General features: G+C 39.7%; 1 protein-coding gene across 1 annotated transcript in view; it reads right to left on the bottom strand.

Moving 5' to 3' along the window:
* ccdc186 (coiled-coil domain-containing protein 186) overlaps positions 1 to 19,864 on the bottom strand; it is a 29,426-nt gene extending 9,562 nt beyond the window's left edge. Inside the window, exons 1-14 of the mRNA XM_062442943.1 lie at positions 19,776 to 19,864; positions 17,131 to 18,154; positions 16,426 to 16,552; positions 14,697 to 14,825; positions 12,736 to 12,948; positions 10,937 to 11,056; positions 9,924 to 10,028; positions 9,204 to 9,302; positions 7,121 to 7,207; positions 6,886 to 7,028; positions 4,662 to 4,917; positions 4,034 to 4,223; positions 2,471 to 2,551; positions 1,976 to 2,204 (exon numbers count right to left, since the gene is read on the bottom strand). Of these exons, the coding sequence (XP_062298927.1) occupies positions 1,976 to 2,204; positions 2,471 to 2,551; positions 4,034 to 4,223; positions 4,662 to 4,917; positions 6,886 to 7,028; positions 7,121 to 7,207; positions 9,204 to 9,302; positions 9,924 to 10,028; positions 10,937 to 11,056; positions 12,736 to 12,948; positions 14,697 to 14,825; positions 16,426 to 16,552; positions 17,131 to 18,134 (2,783 nt within the window). The 5' untranslated portion in view covers positions 18,135 to 18,154; positions 19,776 to 19,864. The remainder of the gene's footprint in view (positions 1 to 1,975; positions 2,205 to 2,470; positions 2,552 to 4,033; positions 4,224 to 4,661; positions 4,918 to 6,885; positions 7,029 to 7,120; positions 7,208 to 9,203; positions 9,303 to 9,923; positions 10,029 to 10,936; positions 11,057 to 12,735; positions 12,949 to 14,696; positions 14,826 to 16,425; positions 16,553 to 17,130; positions 18,155 to 19,775) is intronic.
* Positions 19,865 to 20,056: the final 192 nt, after the last annotated feature.

Below are 20,056 nucleotides of genomic sequence, written 5' to 3'. Positions count from 1 at the left end.
CAGACCACTGTAAAAGAGTGTTGCAGAGGCCAGTCAGAGGTACAAATCTGAATGGCAGCACATTCAAACTTTGATGTGGCAATTTGGAACAAAACACAGTGTCACAGTTGCTGAATTAATTCAGAATAAACCCAGAAGCATTATTAGCTTACATTTTCACGTGCCGCTAGCTGTGCATGTAACAGAATTATAAGCTCTGTGACTGCATGTTTTCCTACGGGAATGCTCCTTTGGAGTCGTAGTTAACTTCTCACCTTGTGTTTCTATGTATCCAAGTTAGAACCTTTGACTTTTTATTAAAGAACTAACCATATATTTCATAAAGCATTTCATCTTTTACATTAATAATTTAACTGGGATAGTTTCTTGCCAATTGAAGCTGTAGAAGTCCTCCAACTATGATTAATGTAACATTTTCTTTGGGAAAAATATGTCGAACCTGAAATATCTCCTCCACTTTGGACCCCTGTAGGCTTTGGAAAATTGTGGTTACACACCGGAAGTAAATGGTTACAACAGTTAAGCAGTAAATGAGATAAAAGATGCAAAAACACTGATAGAGTATGAGAAAACAACAGAGTAGATGGTTGTTATTGTTTTGGTATGGATGTGGTAAGATAAATCAAATTAGCATATTGAGTTTCTACCACTAACTGTCTTTGTCAGGGACCCCCTAAGCCACTGATTCCACATCTCTGCCTTTGTATTCACCACTTGCTTCAGGCTTACTGTTAGCTTAGAGTTCACCAGGCTGTCCTGGAGGGATAGGGACAGAAAGGCAAAAAGGACAAATTCACATCCGCATTCTGTATAGTGTAACACCCCCCGCTTAGATGAGATTTTACAGTAGCTAAATTTAGCACAGCAACCGTGGGAATCATCCTCAATTTTAACTCTTGAATGTAGGTTGAGGCTAATGATTCAATCTGAGTGTATATCTGGGAAACAAATGAGAAGTGGGAAAGAAGAGATTATCCAAATAGGATGAATGAAGTTGGCTGGATATCTCAGCACACTGTCAATATCATCAAGAGAATCTGTTGCAGATCTACAACAATCAGTTTGGAATAATCTTAACCGATCAATCAAGATTTCAATCATTTTACTCATTAAAGAGAAATCCTTCCATCTTTGTGGAAAACCCCCATAACCCATTTTACAGTACCTTAGCATAGGTCCACATTTCACTTCAAAGCCTAAACTATAGCAGAAGTGGTGATGTGATTAAAGATAGCACTAATGTCCTTCACACTGTCTATTTAGCTTTGATGATGGCATGAATATGGATTTAAAATCACCAAGGATCCATAATAATAAATTCCTCAGATCGACTTTACTATAAATAGCTTCGGATGAAGTTTATCACGAACTGCAGTGTTTGCATAGGTAGGAACTTAAAGATGAGAGAGACGCGGAGGGAGGTAGGGGTCATAAACGGTGTGTGCTAGCATATACTGTCTGTCAAGGTCAATGGAAGCAATGTTAAATAGAGGAGTGAGGTATGGTGTGCTTAAGTAGTTTTTCAAATTAAAGAAAATGCTGAATAAATTCCTTAATAATGATTAGATATGAAATGAAGAGCCAAGCACTCTATTTAACATGTATTGTGCGTTATCATTTTTGGCCCTTAATAACACATCACGCAGCTACACTTGAGTGATTTTTGTTATCACATGACATGTTATAACAGATTTTCTTTAAAAAGGTAAAATGTTGTGTGTACATATATGTGCAGATGTTTAAGTATACCAATACATTGAGTATTGGAGCTTAGGTGTTGCTGGTTGCTGGTTGAAACACTGTAGTGTGTCACCAATCTTTAGTCGCAGTTACAAAATGTTAGCTCCACTTCACCGCTGATCAAACTGCTCACTGAAATCCAACGCGGCACTCTATACTGCAGTGAAAAACCCCCCCAAAAGGTTCCCATCATCTCTCTTTCTCTGCGGCCTGCACTTTGGTCCGTGCCACTCACTTGGTCTTTTTACGGATCTCCTCCACCAGCTGTTTGATGTGATCCTCCATGAACTCAATTTTTTCCTGCTTGCGAGCCAGCGCCTTCTGCAGACGGACGATGCGCTCCACTAGCACAGCTTTGTCCACCTCTGGGAAGCTGTCCACCACCACCACTGAAGGACCAGACTGGCTCTCTGGTGACCGCTCTTCAACACCACTGCTCCCACCATGGCGTGCATTCAAGGAGCCTGATGAATAAAAGGGGATGAAAGTTTGAGATAAAGCTAGAAAAACTATTGATGGGACTTTGGTCATGTAACAACTAGCCATGAGCTGTTATTTTCTATAATAAAAGGGAACAAATTAGATTGCCTTTTCACTGGGATTTCATTAAGTATAGAGCCCGAAAATTACCTCATTAGACTAACACACTAAAACAAAATGAATACATAAAACCCTTTTATGACCCTACTATACAATGTATTAAAAACATTCATGATTTCAGAAGTTGTACCTGACGAACTGGATCGACTCCCCATGCTGCTGACTTCTCGGTCGCAGCCTCCGTTCTCAACCTGCTCCATTCTCTTGCGGGCTGTAGAAGAAGAGAATATGTGAACTGAATAGAAAAGTTTTAAGAGAAAAAAATACCTGCTGGGACAAATTGATTGTTGACATTGCTAATTATTGCTAATGAGATTAATGGCTGATTGAGGAATCTGTTGGGCTGCTGAAAGAAAATAGTGGAAAACTAAGCTCACAGTTAACTAACTCACTCACTCACTAATATACACATAGAAACCATGACCGTTGAAAGGATTACTTTTCCAGGTTTATTGTAGAGAATGCTGGAAACTCTTGAATATATAGAGTCAAGCTGATGTAAACACAGATAATCTGAGCAAACACTGAAAAAATGATGTAACCATGGGAAAATTCACCTGTATTGCATTAACTGAGCTTTGTCAAATAAACAACAAATACTTTTTATATATAAAGTAAAGTCAAGGAAGCAAATCTTTGCATGTATGAGACTGTAATGAGGAAGTATGGTATTTTTACTGGATGATCAATTTTAACAGATTTGAAAATGGTCCAACAATTAAATTTCTCTCAGTCATCTAACTTCCTTCCTCATTCCTCAACTAGTTTAAAAAAAAACAAAAAAAAAACAGCCAAGTGAACGGTGTATGAATTCTTACAAATTCACTGACTGAACTCACTGATTGAGTCTGTATCGTCTACCTGAATGCAGGCTAGTTTGAGGAGGAGAGCATGTTCAGCAAACCTAACACAGTGTTTTTTTACTAAACAGTAGAAACAAGTTTGACTAAAACTGATCACAGGCTCTCCTGAGGAAAATGACTGGTTCGTCCTACATTCCACAAAAGCGATTGCATGCAAGATAACAGCGCTGAAGTTCATGCCTTAGGGTTACTGTGTGTGCCCGGAGAACCAAGTAGGAGAAGGAGGTTTTATAATAGGCTTTATAATCCCAGCATGAGAGGAACATTAGCTCTCTAAGCACAGCACCTATCCGTACAGTCTAATCACCCTGTATTGTCTCTTTATCTGCAGGTATGGCCGGACACTATAGCCTGTAAAATCCCTCAGCTGAGTCATTTGATATAACTAGAAAAATCGCCTCGCAGTTGGACACCTGCGCCAACCAGTCAAGTTGCGGTTTACCATGTCTGTCCAGATTTATATAATATTTGTAGTGAAGTTTTTGAAAGAATTTAGTAGAAGATATAAAGTTTGACCTTCAACCACCAAATCAGTTCATCCTTGAGTCCAAGTGGATGTGTGTGCTAGATGGAATAAATTCCCACCAGGCGTTCCTGAAATGTCACGTTCATTAGAATGGGACAGAAGGACAACCCAAAAACATAATGCCCGCCCACGCCTCTCACTGCCGCAGAGGCATAAACATAATGGTGCAGAAAAAAAAATGTAAGCTTCACTATATTCTTTCCTTGTTGTCTGTAATAACATAGTCACATTCATTTGGATTATACTAGATTAGCGGCATGATGCAGCCACTGTGTAGAAATACACTGTTAGGTTGTTTCCTAACCTTGAGTTAGTTGTTTCGTCAGGTCCTTGATGTTGGCAGCTTGTTTCCTTTTCTGAGTCACCAGCTCATCCCTCAGCTCTTCTACTCGCGTTTTCAGTTGGGTCACTTCTGTCTGCAGTGCTGCCCGCTCCTCCTGGAGGCCCTGCACCTCCTGCTGCCTCAGCACCTCTTCTCGTTTCAGCTGCCGTGACTGCGGGATTAATGGAGACGAAAGAAAAATGTTAGGAATAATGCAATAACAGCCATGAATGATGGTGGCTTGTTCCAAAAAGAAAGTTCACAGCCTCAGAGATTATTGACAATATCACTATTCAGGGACAGTGTGGGTTCTAAGTCAGAAAACTCATCTTTAATGAGAGTGTCAAAAGCACAACTCACTTTATAGTACATTTGTTTCTACTTGAGATTTTATTAAAAAAAGATGATAGGATATCTTTAAACTGGGAACGACAACAGACATTACAATCACAATATTTCTAAAAATCTGACTTTTGTGAAGGCTTTAATTGAGACAGAATTTTTTGCAAAGTCAATTTAGCCATTACAAGCAAGTTTCTTTCAGTCACGTATCACTTATATATATATATATGTAGGATATATTTCACCCTGTATGCTCAAAGTTCCTGACCTTGTCATCTAGTAGCCCGTTGCTCTCCTCCAGCCTTGCTTGGACCTCTGTGAAGCTACTTGAGAGCTGATCCAGCTGAGACTGCAGCGCGTTGCTCTCCGACTGGAGCTGGGCGTTCTTGCTGCTAAGTTTTTCAGTGAAGCCCAACAACTCAGCCTCACGCTCCCTGCTGCCTTGTACGTCACGGTGGAGGTCAGACATCTGGTTGGTCAAGCTCTCCACTTCCTCGCGAAGAGATGTGATCTCTTGTTTGTCACTGCATGGAAAATAATTATATTGACAGGGTGTTAACAAAGAGAGCAGTTTACATGAAATGAGTATCACTATGATTTTTATATTGTGTGTGTGCAATGTGTACCATCAGAGATGTTAAATGAGAACAGTATGACAGTAAATTAAATTACAGTAATCAGTGAATTACACTAAGATAAAAGAAAACGTATGATAAAATACAAACTACTGACGTAAAGGACAGTTAGAGTTCAGTCTTGCTTCAATTATATCTAATGGATTATTTCTTCAAATGAGTCAATTATTTTTGCAAAGGCACTGAATTTAAAGGAGAGTTGAAATTACTAGAAAACGTTTTATTCTAATCTCCCAATTAAATCAAAAATCAGAGATAATGTGTCAGGATAAAGGTCACAATCCTCACTGGTTGTGAAGCTGTCTCTGCACCAAAAATGGTGGCTTCAAATGATTTGTTCTTGCCACAGCTAAAAATGATTTTGCGAGCAGTGGAAGAAACTCCCTGCTGCTCAGAGTGACAGTCAGAAATATGACAAACAAAAGTTTGATTTGCATTAATTAATCTGGGTTGGCGCCACCCACTTATGGCACCCTGGCACACACAAAGCAGCATTTTAATAAGTGGAAAAGTAGAAGTTTCTCGATTAAATCATCTGCACATGGCCGAAAGAGCTGCACGCCCACAGAGGGACCTGAGTCCCTTTCTGTTCTGTGTGCTATATCTGTCCTTGGCCTATCTTTGAATGCTCTGATAAAACTACATGAAAAAAATAATAGAGACATGAACTATATACAAACTGTGCAGTCCTATCAGACCAACTATGCCTGAATGGCAAGTCAAGATGGAAACTGGCATGTATGCCATGCACAGGTGGACTTATTTAAGGTTTTCACACCTCTTGCATCATTTTAAAATACATGTGTATATTTTGCACATGTATTTTTGAACTATAACATCCTGTAAACAGCGGTGTGAAGCATGCTCTGTGCTTTCCAGCTGTGTCGTCAGTTAATGAAAATAGATAAGCTACTGATGACCCGTTGCTGCTTTACGTTGGAGAAAGAAAGACAAAGAAAACCAGAAGGGTTCACAGGCGGGTGGTGATTCAGTGTGTTGCTCAGAAGTATTTCAGGACATTAGTTGCTGTGATGTTTCAGTATTTACAGACCAAACTGCAGCGACCGCCAGCAGCAGATGTTGAAGTACGATGTGTGAAAGAGCACAGATGACCAGCTTTTACTGAGCTGTGGCAGCGACACACAGTATGCACACAGATCTGTAGCCTAAAAGTTTGTTGTTTTACAGCTGAATAGACACATATACTATTTCTCAAAAAAGGCTGGGATTGGAGCAGGCCAAAATAATTCACTGTAACACAATAGTCACAACTTCTGGGGTATTCAGTACAGTAGACAGAATGTAGGACTATGATTTCAGAGCAGTGGAAATCACATGATGCCGAAATTCATAATAAAGTCAATAATAATAAAAATGCCAAACTAATGTCTCACGTAAGCATCTGGTTATTATATTACAGTGAGTTTTATTGAGACTTTCTGCCAGTGAATGTTGACATTTACAGCCAGTGAAGGCTGTGCTCAGTTAACAACACACTGCAGCACACTTGAAGGGAACTTACAAATGTCACTAATTCATGTAGTAAATATTGAACAAAAGTTAAGTGTCACTAAATTTGTTTTACACTTTTTTCCATCTTTGGACAATAGCACTAAATGATGAGGTCATGATAGAGTGTCTTGGTTTCCATGATTTACATTAGAAAAGAACAAGCCGGTGTTAATATACGCGACAGTGCAAATTTATAGTCTTTTAGTCATTTCCCTTAGATGCTGCATAACATTGATTTTGCTTTTCAGCGTGTGTTGGTGTGTAACGTTACGCTTGCTGCTGATGTGTGTCTGGCTCACGCTTTTACTTTAAGTACTGTGAGTGTGTGTGTGTGTGTGCTGATACCGTTGTTGCTGATCCTGAAGCGCAGTGATCTCTTCAAGCTTTTCTCTCTGGTGACCAATCTCAGCTTTCTGTCTGTTGATGATCTCCCTGTACTTTGACAGTTCGTCCTCCCAGCGTGGACGCTCGTCCTCCAGACATTTTAACTATAGAACAGACACACAAACACATTCAGCTAATGAGAAGTGGATATCACGAGCACACACACGCAGAAAAATGACTCAGCTGTATGTCAAACCTTGGTGCGTAGAGTATTGAGCTCATCCATGCCCTCTTTGTAACTCCTCTTCAGGTCGTCCAGCTCCTTCGCCTTCACTCGGTGAACCTGCCAGATGCATTACATTATATATTAGATATTAATCTTCAGCTTTACTTTGAGTCTACTCATAGAATTCTGTATCTAAACTGCTGAACCCTAATTGTAAAAGGGTAATTGTAAACAGATACCTAATGCTAAAATGGGTTTTCCATTGCCAATTCGGCTGTGATGACTAAGATTTAATACAGAGTATATTACGAAATTCTTTTAAGTAGTTTTACACATCAACTTGAACCTCAATCACGCTTAATGTAATTCTCTCTAGCAGAGAAATGAGAAGGAAAAAAAAAATCTTCAGTTGCATCATTTAATTGCAGATACATTTCCCTGCAATCAGAGTGTTGAATTCATTAAATTCATTCTGTCATGAACTCATTAAACACATAAAAGCAAATCTTAATCATGTTTTGTCTCATCTTTTTTAACAAAGCCATTAATGGTACCAGTGCTAGTCAACTTTTCCAAGAAGCTATTAGGTATCCAAGACAACATGACGGTAATAGAGATCGTATCAAATGGATTTCTTCCATTCATTTATTTATCCCTTCCTGCCTCATTTCAATGTTAAAACCTAAAAAGTAATGGAAGCTTAACGGTTTTGTTTGCAATATTCATAACTGAGCCGCATCATCACTTGAGCACAACACACGTAACAAAAATGAACAAAGGCTGGGGCCAAATTACTCATCAGCAGGGCCAAAATGGAGGTAGAATGAGATAAAAAAAAAAAAATCAAGTGTATCAGATATGGGATAGCAATATACTGTACATGACCAATGGAAATTTTTGATTGGATAACAGAAGTCTGATATGACAGACCTATAGTGACCTATGAGCTTTTTATCTCTAAATATTTAGATTTTTGGTTTATATTATATTTGGTTTTTATTCTCGGTTTATATGGACTGATTTGAATGAATACAAACATTTACTTTTCATGAATAAGGGAAAACAAGTACTGGTTTGCATTTTTCACTGCCGATTAGCATGACCTGGAAGTATAATTCAATTCAAAGCTTTTTTGTAGATTAAGTCTGTTTTCTGCGGATGTCTGCAAGGGTAAGTATTTAAGCTTCAGTAGAGAGGTAAACATTAGGTTGTCTGTTTTATGGGAAGTTACATTCTGAGAATATGCTAAATTTGACGAAAAATATAAACAGGATAACCCTTCAAGTTGAAATTATTACTTACTGCAGCAACAAATTACAATTAATTTCAACATACTAGTATTATTGTTATATTTTGTTGAACAAGCTTGCCAGAGCAAATTCCTGACGTTGGTTGTAATGGCAATTAAGTTCACTCAAATTAAGTTCAAAACCTTTGCATTTAAGACAACCTATCAACTTTTAAGGCCAAATTTTAAACATTTTAAGACATTTAAAGACTTGTAAACACTCAGGACAAATGAACAAGACTGTAGAATGACGGCAAGAAAATGGGTGATGCTCACTGGGTTGTTGTTGAAATGCAGCTCCATATTGATTTGTAATCAGCAAATCTATCTTTCTAGGCCATTTATTTTAGTACCATTCCCCTTAGAATGGGGCAGAGAGGAAAAACAGGCCATTGTGTTTGGATTGAGTCCATGTCTGTGCTTGCATGCATGCAGAGCGTATGTGCCAGTTTGTTACTCATTCCTAGTTAAGGCAATTATACCTCTCAAATTGATGAAAACAGCTGAAAATAAACATTTTTACAACAACAGTTGGCATCAAGACCATCAATAAAAGACTGAATAATGGCCAGGCGTTGCAGAATTAATGGCAAACCTGCATAAATGATCATTTTGTATATGTAATGGTCTGTCACATTGAAAAAAAAATTCACAGACTAGTATTTCTACAGACATGAAACCAGCATATAATCTACTCATTTTTATTGTTGTTTAGCTTCATTTTGGTCCATTATTAAAAGTGGGTGGCCAAGGTGTGCTGTATGAGAGAGCGAGTGGTTGAATTCATGTGTTTAACATGTGTTTCTGTGTGCAAAGCTGTGTCACCTCTAATTGGTCTGTTTGTTCCTGCTTGTGTTTCTCCAGCTCTCCTTTGGTCTCTTTCAGTTTAGCATCCAGCTCATTGGACTTGAGCTCCTCCGATTCCTGGAGAACAGAAAGGTAAACCATTTAAAAAACAAGAGGATGAAACAGTGCAAATGCAGGAAAAAAAAGAAAAAGAAAAAAAAAACAGAAATAGAGGGACTGATGCAGAAAATACAATACATGCAGAAAGATACATTTATGGAAGATAAGACACGGAAAAAAGGAAGCAACTGCTTATTTCAACATTTACAGAGAAAGATTGCTGGTCTTTTACATTTTTATATCTAATTTTTGCTTGCGCCGTCTACACTGTAACACACTGCTGGTGAAAAAAAAAAAAATACAGTAGCTCAGACTAATCTTCCCACCAAAAAGAGAAAACTCTGCCAGCTCTTTACCACCATCATAAGGTACAAATGAAAACTACCGTTCTCCTAGGATTAGCTTTTCCTCATTGAGAAGCTTCATTTTACAGCTAAACATTTTCTCACCTGTCACAGACCAAATTTTCTTTTGATAAATCCTTTTTTTTTTTTTTTTTTTAAACAACTGGTTGGTTCATTTTGGAGTAGGCAAAGTGAACAAAGTTGTTACGTCACCAAAATACACATGCATCCACATCTACATCCATGCCATCAACACAAACTCAACTGTGTTCTAGGACAGATATTTCACACAGACCTGGTATGTTCGGATCATGTCCTGACAGTTCTTGCGGATCTGCTCAGTCTCCTCTTTGGCCTGGGCCAATTTAGACGTGGTCTCCCTCAACTTGTCTTTAGACTCCTGCAAATAAACATGCTTGAGTGTTTTGTAAAAAAAAAAAAAAAAAGCTTTCAATTATATGGTAAATGGTAAATGGACTGTACTTATATAGCGCCTTTCTAGTCTTTACAACCACTCAAAGCGCTTTACATTACATCTCATTCACCCATTCACACACTGATGGCAGGGGCTACCACACAGGGTGCCAACCTGCACATCAGGAGGAAGTCAACCATTCATTCCCATTCATACACCGTTGGCGCAGCAACTGTGGACAGGAGGAGCTGGGAATCGAACCGCCAATCTTCCAATTGGAGGACGACCACTCTACCTCCTGAGACACAGCCGCCCAATTATGTCTGAAGGAAAAGGGGCAAAAATCACTTCAAACCAGAGCCACTGAAAAGCCTGGTTTCACACACACACACACACACACACACACACACACACACACACACACACACACACACACACACACACACACAGAGTTGTGTCCTTTCATCATTTCTCCTGTATTTGCTTTGGGGCAGTTAAATATAAAACCATTACTGTGTAATAGACATTTTCAAAAATAGCTACAACGTTAATGATGGTTTCGTTGCAGGATCATTACTGAAGCATTTGCACCCCATTTCATTTAGCCCCGGAATCAAAAGACACATCTAATCTTTTTTTTTTTTTTTTCATGAAGCAGCTGCAAATTAAAATGACTGAATGGGATGTTCTCTGTTTACTGGAGATACTTAGCGGGCACACAACAGCAACAAGGAGGGTTTCTAGCCTAAATGAAGGAAAACAACAACCTGATATTCAAGTATATTGTTTAAAAATGATATGGGCACTGTTGAAAAAAAGTCTGCTTTATCTCAACAACTGCTTTAATAAGAAAAAATGTGACTAAAATAAAAATAAATAAATATCACTCTTACCTTGTGGGCATCTGCCTCACTTTTGAGCTTGTTCTGGGCCCATTTGACTTTGATGAGATGCGAGTTGATCTCTTCCTTCAACTTTTCCACCTCTCGAGTAAACCTACTGACCTCCCCCTCCTAAGAACACAACAGGGATGTAAATTCACTAACCTCTTATAACAAGCTATATACATTTTGATTGTACAGTTGTTAAATGTGTTTTGCTAAATTATCTACATAAGTATTCATAACACATGCATAACACAGCTGTGGAGAGAGCATATTACAGAACATACTGCTGCTCTTGTTCACGGATTATGAAATTATTGAAACAATTTGTCACGGATGATGTTTTGCCTCCACTGATTTCACAACACTGACAGAAAACACACAGTTTGAGAGCTTAGATAAGACTCAAGCCAAAGTAACAAAAGACTGGCAAGATTTTATCTGTGCACATCACAAATATGAAAAAGAAAAAACACAAGAACGGCAAAATAGAAACACAAAATTAAATGACTGCATAAAAGGAATTTACAAATAAATCATCCAAAAGAAAAAAAAAAAAGTGTGAAAGAGTAACTTAAAATCAGGTGGTTGCACAACAGAGCTGTATTATACAAACAAATAAGACTCAGGCAGAAATGCAAGTCTATAAAAATGTGTCTTAAGACAGGATTTAAAAAGAGATAAATACTAACTGGACTTTTCCAAAGCTGATGTGCCACTACAGGAAAAGCTCCATCAACCTTTGAACTTAACCTCGACTCTGGAACAGCTAGTAGGACTAACTCAGCAGATCTAAGAATCCTTTTTGGACAGTAAAGAGTTAAGAGGTCACTGATGTGTTCTGGCCCCAGGCGATGTAAAGCCTTGTAAGCCATGAGTAAGATTTCAAAATTCTAAACAAAATTGATAACCAGTGCAAAGTGGCTAAAACTGGGGGTGATATGAGGAAAGTACTTGGTCTTTGTCAGAAGTCTGGCTACATAGTTCTGCACAGTCTGAAGCTGAGCTACGGCTCAGGCACTGAGGAAGCTAAACAAGGCACTGCAGTAGGTCAGGTGTGAGGAAATGAAAGCAATCATTTTCTAAAAGAAAACATTGCTCTGATCTTGGAAATATTCCTGAGTTGGTAGAAACAAATAGTACATTTTTTTTGTTTTGTTCAAAGCTTAGCTTATTGGAGATCACCCTCAGGTTCTTAGCAGTGCCCTTAATATTTCGGATAAGGGGACTGAGCAATGGTTGATTACGGAGGTGCCCAGGGCCGATGAGAAGCGCTGCTGTTTTGTCAGAGTTTAAATGTAAAACGTTTCTTTTACATCATCTACCCAGCTCTGAAGTGTGGCCAGCTTGTTGAATTCAGAGGGTTTAATAAAACTGTGTATCGTTCGCATAACAGTGAAATGAGTTGTTATGGTGACAAATGATATGACCTAATGGTAGCATATACAGAGAGAACAGAACAGGTCTAAGAATGTATCCTTAAGATATGCCACATGTTATCTGTGCAGATGAAGAGATGAATGAATTAACTGAGACATAATATTTTCAGTTTGATTGATAGGACGCTAACTAGGAGCCTGCAGCCATTAATAAGTCGTTTGTAACCTTTAGAAAAGCGGTTTGGGTGCCATGTATCTGACAAAATCAAGATTTAAATTGCTCTAAAATGCTGCCGTTATTAAGCAGTGAAGTCAATGCTAATCAAACCCAGCTAATGTAAGTTCAGCTGAGGGTTTTTTTTGTCCTAATGTTATTAGTTTCCAAAATGACAATGCTACGACACAGCAGCACTCGAACACAATAATTACCTTGGCATCATAAAGCTGCTGCAGCCGGCCCTTTTCCTGGGCCAGCTGGTTTCCTCGGAGGGCCTGGCGGTCCACCTCCTTGGTGGCCTCCCTCAGCCTCTTCTCCAAATTCTCTTTATCCCGCCTCAGGTCGAGGGCCTCCTTCTCCCCCCGCACGTATTTCATCACCATGGCCTCCTTCTCTTGGCGTGCTTCGTCACACTTCTTGTTCACCTGGTGGGGTAGTTTATATCATGAGATAGGTTTGTATCAATCCCCCACTATTTAGCCACTGAGCTGCTTGTATTTTTAGGAATCTCTATAATGAGATGGCTGGGGAGAAGGATTTATGAACTGCTTTGCTTTTCCTGCTGCGACTGCAAACTGGACGGTGGAAGCCGGATGGATGGTCTTGGATTACATTGTGAATAGAAGGCAAAACTGCTGATTTACAGTGAGTCAGCTTTTCAACCATTTACACATAAGGTAGCCTTATTTCTGTGGCGATTGCAATAATATAGTGAATTATCACTTAATTATTTATTGCAAGGTGCAGTGGTCAGTTCCCCTGCTGCACTGATGCATCGCTCTCAAACTCACTGCTTTCCTCACTGGACTCACACCTTTGTGTTCATTCCTCATGTGAACAAGATGATGTGTGTTCATGTGCCATTTCTCAGTTTGTCAGATAACCATATTATGTTCCAATTCCCCATGCACGCTGTTTGCTCTAACAAGCTGGTGTTTCAGGAGAGCGAGAGAAGTACATTTTATTCACCAAGTGTCATAATGTACATTTTTTTTAAAAAGCAAACAGTTAAAAAGGGGAAGAAATTATCAGTGAAATCGCACAAAACTTCTATTCCATAATATGACCACGCTTTTGGGGTGCCAGCTGATTAGGACTGGGTCACCATCTTAATGCGAGCTCGGACTGATAGAAGGGATGAGCTGACTGGAGTGCAAAATCTATCTCGTATTGCTCACTGAACAGTGAAATTAAAAATTGTGAAGTGTGACAAAACTGTCAAGAGCAAAAGTGCCCTACACATTTTCAACCAGGTGTGCAAACTACTGGATGAAAAATATGCTTGCCTCAACTATTCGCTTAACAAGTGATTAAATCTGCAATAACAAGAGTTTTGTGTGCAAAGACCTTGACCGCTCTGCTGCTAGTTTTGTCCAAACGTTGGGATGATATGTGAGATACAGTGTGTGGCAAAAATACTGAGTCACTTCTGAGTATCCATTATTCTTGCTGTAGGTAGTAACATAGTGATTTAATGAGCGTGTTGGGTAAGTAGTACAGAATTTTTTTCATGCAAGGTGGATTGAGCAACTCACTAGCAGTGATATTAATGTATAGGTTTAAACTCACTCTACACATACTGTAGACAGACATATCACAGGCTCAAAAGAATGCATCGTCTTTACAGTATTTCCGACAGAAATCTACTTTCCTATATATGTGTAACAAATATAATTAATTTATGTTGTTTGCTTTGAGAGACGAGTGCTGTGTTGTGGTTTTAAATGTTTTCGTCATTTCTCTCTCTGTCAAGCTGCTGACTCATAGGTGTATTGCTGACCACAGGAGCTGTAGCCTGAGCTCTGAACACTACCAACTCATACCAATGTTGGTCAAAACACTGAACTATCCCTAAAAAGTTGAGTACATGTGCATTTGGTTAAGCCCCTTTCTCATTTTCACCTTAGCCTCTATCAAGTAACCCTGGCTGTTATTTCATCTTTTTACACAGATGACTGTGAAGACATGTAGGGCAAAGAAAGATTTCAATTGGTATTTTGTACATATTTTTTTACATTTTTTATCTCTTTAGCTTTATGTCAGCAAAACAGACGTACAGTAGCACCTTTAAATTGGAAACTAGTCAGACATGCAAAATAGGGGCAAACAGTAGCACAGGTATTATGTGACCAGCTTATCAAGGAGTCACAGAGTATCTGGGTTCCAGTTATACCTGTTCAAGGCGGTAGGTCATCTCCTTCTGCATCTGCTGGAGGGCAGCCTTAGCTGCCTGATCCTGATGAATTAGTTTGTCCCGAGACTCCCTCAGCTCTTTCAGCAGCTCCTCCACCCTGCCCTCCAACTGCACATACACAATACAAAATAGAACAAAAAAACAAACAGGGTGAGAGACTTGTTGGGCAACACCTATGCCTGCACCACATCTGGGCTAACCTGCTACACAGGATGACACTTGACACATAACGTAGATGGCATAATAAATTGATAGGAGAGGAAGAGGAGGGCAGTTTGACATTGTTCTGTTTGAAATCAAATACTTGCTTGTGTCAAAGTAACCTTGAAATAATTACATAGCAGAAAAAGGTCCTCATTTACCTTTCTGCCTGAAAAACTGAAACTATACCTGTATACATTTTCTGTAAAATGTAGCATGGATATGAATAACAAACATTTAATTACCAATCCAAATCTAAAGGCTGGGAAAAAAGGCTTACAAGCATACATTGGGTGTATGCCATAAAATCCCTCCTACACTCATCCAGTGCTTGCACAACGCTTAAACAAACGCCACTACCTCAACAGCATGAATCAATTTCTGTTCCTCCTATGGCAACAGTAATGCTTTACCCAGCCCAATGAATAGAGCAGTACTTGTGTTTTCAGTGCTAGCTAGACGTAAGCACTGTAAATCAAAACGATAGGACACACACACCTACACACACACACACACACACACAGAGCTTAAAAATGGACATAATTCACACAAAAGCATACAGCCTTTGATGCACATGTGGTCCATTGAATGCCGCTAATCAGGACTCAGTGTCCTTTTCTTCCTCCCACCAGCCTGCTTTGTTTGACTTCTTTAATTACCAGCTATACAGAGCTAGCCTTCAGATTTAATTGAATTGTAGTGTCACTGTGATCGGTGCTGCTAAACACTTTGTCCCCTGGATTGTCCCCTGGATTGTCCTCTAATTGTACAACAGCCAGCAGAGGCCACACTATAACTCTTAATGAAGATATAATTGGTTCACAACCTTTTTTGCTCTCCATCTTTTTTTTTCTCTAAATGGTAATATCAACTTTGAATGATAACCCATCCTAGTACTTATGCAATAATTGTTGTAAAAGCAATTGTTCTGTATTTCAGTTGCAGATATTGTATTAACAGACATTTTTGAATGCCAGTACTCAACCAAAAGAAAAAAACAAACAACTACAAGCAGTCATCCACGTATTCAGGTCAATCACAGATAATAGTATGAAAAGCTGATTTAGCCATGGCCAAGAGCAATAATCTAATAAGTGATCAGCGTTTGCATCAACGTTTGAGGATATTGTGTCTCTCCTTTCATTAATATGTGACAGTCACCAACAACCGAACATTATACAGCAAAAATGAAAAAACATTACAAAACACAGCTGCTTTTGATCACAATTAGCAGAAGTCGATGTCCAGGGGGGACGGGAAGTCAGACAAAACACTGCATGGGAGCGGTTCCTTTTCGATGGGAAATATAAGGTTGATAGTCTTCCATTGTTTTTAAAAATCTATTAAAAATAGCTTGCAGACACGCTGCTGTAATGACGAACATAGTTCATCAGATAAGATGACACACGTTTCAGATCAAGGAACACAGATGGCATTATTAACCAGTCAATTCTGTATGATAATTAACTACGTGAGCATGGAGAGGCCATGAGAGAATGACACCAACCTTTTTAACGGTGGCCATGTGCTGCTTTTCTGTCTCTGCCCTCTTTTTCAGCTCTTCCCTCATGGTGTCTTTTTCTGAACAGATACCCAGTATCAGCTCCTGGTGTTTTTTGTTCTCCTCGAGCAACCTACACACACACACACACACACACACACACACACACACACACACACACACACACACACACACACACACACACACACACACACACACACACACACACACACACACACACACACACACACACACACACACACACACACACACACACACACACACACACACACACACACACAATACCAAATCAGGTCAAGTCCATACAAAGTACTTAAGAATTTGGGCTATTGTTATCGAGGCCAAAATATAGAGCTAGCTGGGAAAATACGCAGGCTCTCTGCGCAATCCAAAAATGTCTTGTTTCATTACAGTAAAAAGGGCTTAAAAACTAATTTTCTCCTGAGCCAGCTTAATCAAGACAGATTAAATACAAGTAAAGTGAAAGAAAAAAACAATAGCTATTAGCAAGTAGGTTAATCTCTTACTAAACTGACCCATTAGAGTGGAAGCTAAGTGCTGTACAAATGTGCAGAAGGTGGTCTACTACATCATTAACTACTCTCAGCAGAACATATATCTAATGATCTATAATCAAAAAACTGGCACCATAATTAGTCCAGCAATTCTTTTCATGAAAATGTCATTTACCTCTGAATAGCTTTTTCCTGTTGTGCATACTTGTATTGGACACACTTCTCGAAGACCACCATGCAGCCCTCCTGGTCTGCGGGGAGTCCATTGACAGGTGGGCTCCCTTTCCTCTCGCCTTCGCTTTCACCCTCAGGCAGCTGACACGCCAGCAGCTCAGACTCCAGCTCGTCCAGCAGTGACTCCTGTGACAGGGAGCGCTGGATCTGGGAAATAAGCTTTCGGCTGCAGTCTGTGTCGTATGGGCTTGACGAGGAATGTGAGGGGGCTGAGGTGTTGGCACTGGTTTGAGGGCTGGAAGCAAGCGAGGAGCTGACAGTGTCCGAACTGGGAGTAGAGGGCCCATTAGAAATCCCGGAGGTGGTTGTAGAGTCGGTGGGTGAGTTTTTGGAAGCGCTTTGGACGGAGTAGGATGACGGACTCTTAACTAATCCACTGTCATCAGCATGAGAGGGCTCTGTGGAACAATTTGTAACCAAGACCGATGGCTGCTCATTGCTGTTTGGAGTGGTGGCGTGAGAATCCTTCACTTCATCAAAAGTTAATAAGGTTTCTATTGTTCCTTCAAGAACAGAGGGAGAGCTTTCTACCACATCAGCTACAGTGGTGACCGGGGCTACCAAAGCACCACCAGCTTCGTTTGAAAGACTAAAAGGAGGTTTTCCATCTTCAGTAGAAACTGTACTGCTATCACAACTGTTATCAACAGCCAGCTCACTCCCTCCTACCTGTTCTTGACTTTGTGTTTGAGTGTCTAGCTCTGTCTTTGTGTTCATCTGAACATCTGACGTATTCTCGATTAATCCGCTGTCAAATTGCATTTCATCCCTTGCCTGACTGCACTTCTCTGCTTCATCTGTGCTGCTGTCAGAGATTTGTTCCTCCTGTTCTACATTAGACGTGCTGTTTTGGAGCTGATTCACCGGGGGCGATCCCTCTGACACAGATTCAACCTGAGAGCCTTCCATCATGTGCGCATCTGAGGCAGGACCAGGTTGCTCCATGGTCCCTCTCCGCTTCAAATCTGTCAGAGAGACGGAGAAAAAAACACCTTGAGAAGAATTCTAAGTGGGAGGAATGACTGATAAACTGTTTGGGTTTTCATAAATTGTGTGACTGTTTTTCTGAAAACAGAACAGCCTGGAATTACTGCATGTTCATCAACAGAATAGGCCTGTAATATTTAAATGTTATGGCTTCCTGGTTATTAGGTACAATATTGGTCTTGTGTTGAACCAGGAAAAACCTTGACAATCCTGGCAACAAGCTTGATATTTCCTCTTGTGACTTGCAGGTTTGTATCTTACCAAAAGTAACTCATAACTCAAAAGGTATGCCACAGACACATACTCTCTTACTTTGACTCACACTACGAGGTGTGGTCCTGTCAACACTTGTGACGTAGTTGCACCTGTAGGTGTGTGGTGCAGAACGTCATACAACAGAGATAGGTATTCAAGATTTTTACATAGCTGCAGTGTATTTACGGTATCACCAAAATGTTTGGGCAATCCATTCAGGGATCATAGTGAAACACACTAGAGAGGACCTGTGAAACATATCAGTCTAAAAGAGAGAGGATTTTATGATATGTGACTTTACTGTTGACATATTTTACTGTTACCTATGTCTATTGGCTTATAGGTATCAAAGTCAATATAATGCAAGATGCCAACCAAAACACATCTCACAAGGGCTTGTAAATAGCAGCCCACATGATCACTCTCAATACCTACATGGTTTAGGTTGATGATTTAAGTTTCTATTTCACTTTAACAGAAACGGAAAAGCTTAATAAATAAAGTAGCCCTGCCTCAATTCGATTTATAGTCTAGTTTAGAGTCTTGGCTTGAACCACTTAAAACATTCAACAGTTAGACATTGTCCACTTGAACTGAGAACAGCTCTGTCAGCATCTGATGTGTTATTAATTACTGAAAGATAACAGAAAATAACTTGAAGCCAGGCACAATAAAAGCTTATATATATCTCTCTGTATGATGTCTTCAGAGCTGACATGAAATGACTACGAAGACTTCCTCTGCAACAAGTACCTATGATACAATTTGTTCTACTTTCAAGACCATCTTATCTACACTCACTTTATTTGTGACCTTTTTTTTTTAAAGATCCTATTAAGATCAAAACATGGGACATGGCTGCATACAGAAACACACTTCAGGAGTGAATGCACAACAGCTAACACATGCTATGGTGTCATGCCAGTGTGTCACTGACTAGCCTTGTTGAACAGACCCTGAAGGTATCTATGCACCGGGATGGTCACTGTGTAGTCAGCAAGCAGCAGGCCGGTGTACCATTAGTATTTACTACCGTTTTACTAACACTTCGGTTCATTTCATGTCGTTAGACCAGATGGGTTTAGACTGCAGGCGTGCTATCCAGCTAGCGTTACATTGAGATGTCATGTAAAACACGTTACTTATCGTAAAACATACCAAACTAACAGCAGCTTGTACAATTAATTAACCCAGTAGACTGACATATTGCATGGAGGCACTGCTTACTTTAGCTTACGAAGCTCAAGCTAACGTTGTTGAGAGGCGCTAGCTCAGCTAACACTTCAGGCTAGCGTCGTTAACACTAGCATTTAACACAAATGGATAGTTATGATCTTCACCCACCGATTGCGATGAATCCATGTGTGCTTCAATTTTCCGGTAAGAGGGATAAAGACGAACTTTGAGCCTGCTCTCCACACAGCTGATCGCCCCAGCAAGTCACTTTGATGTGACACATCAACAAATATGGCCACTGCAGGAGAAGAGATGAGCTGATATCAACCAATGACAGCCCAGTGCGCCGTGACGTCAGTGCGACGTAACCGCACGGCAGGTACTCCTCCACCTGTTAATGAACCAATAAAATGACTTTTTTTAAATCTATGTTTTTAATAAATGATACA

Source organism: Scomber scombrus, chromosome 21 (assembly GCF_963691925.1).
Source record: "Scomber scombrus chromosome 21, fScoSco1.1, whole genome shotgun sequence".
Lineage (NCBI taxonomy): Eukaryota > Metazoa > Chordata > Actinopteri > Scombriformes > Scombridae > Scomber > Scomber scombrus.
The sequence above is the reverse complement of the archived record's forward strand: the minus strand, read 5'-3'. Positions and strand labels throughout refer to the sequence as shown.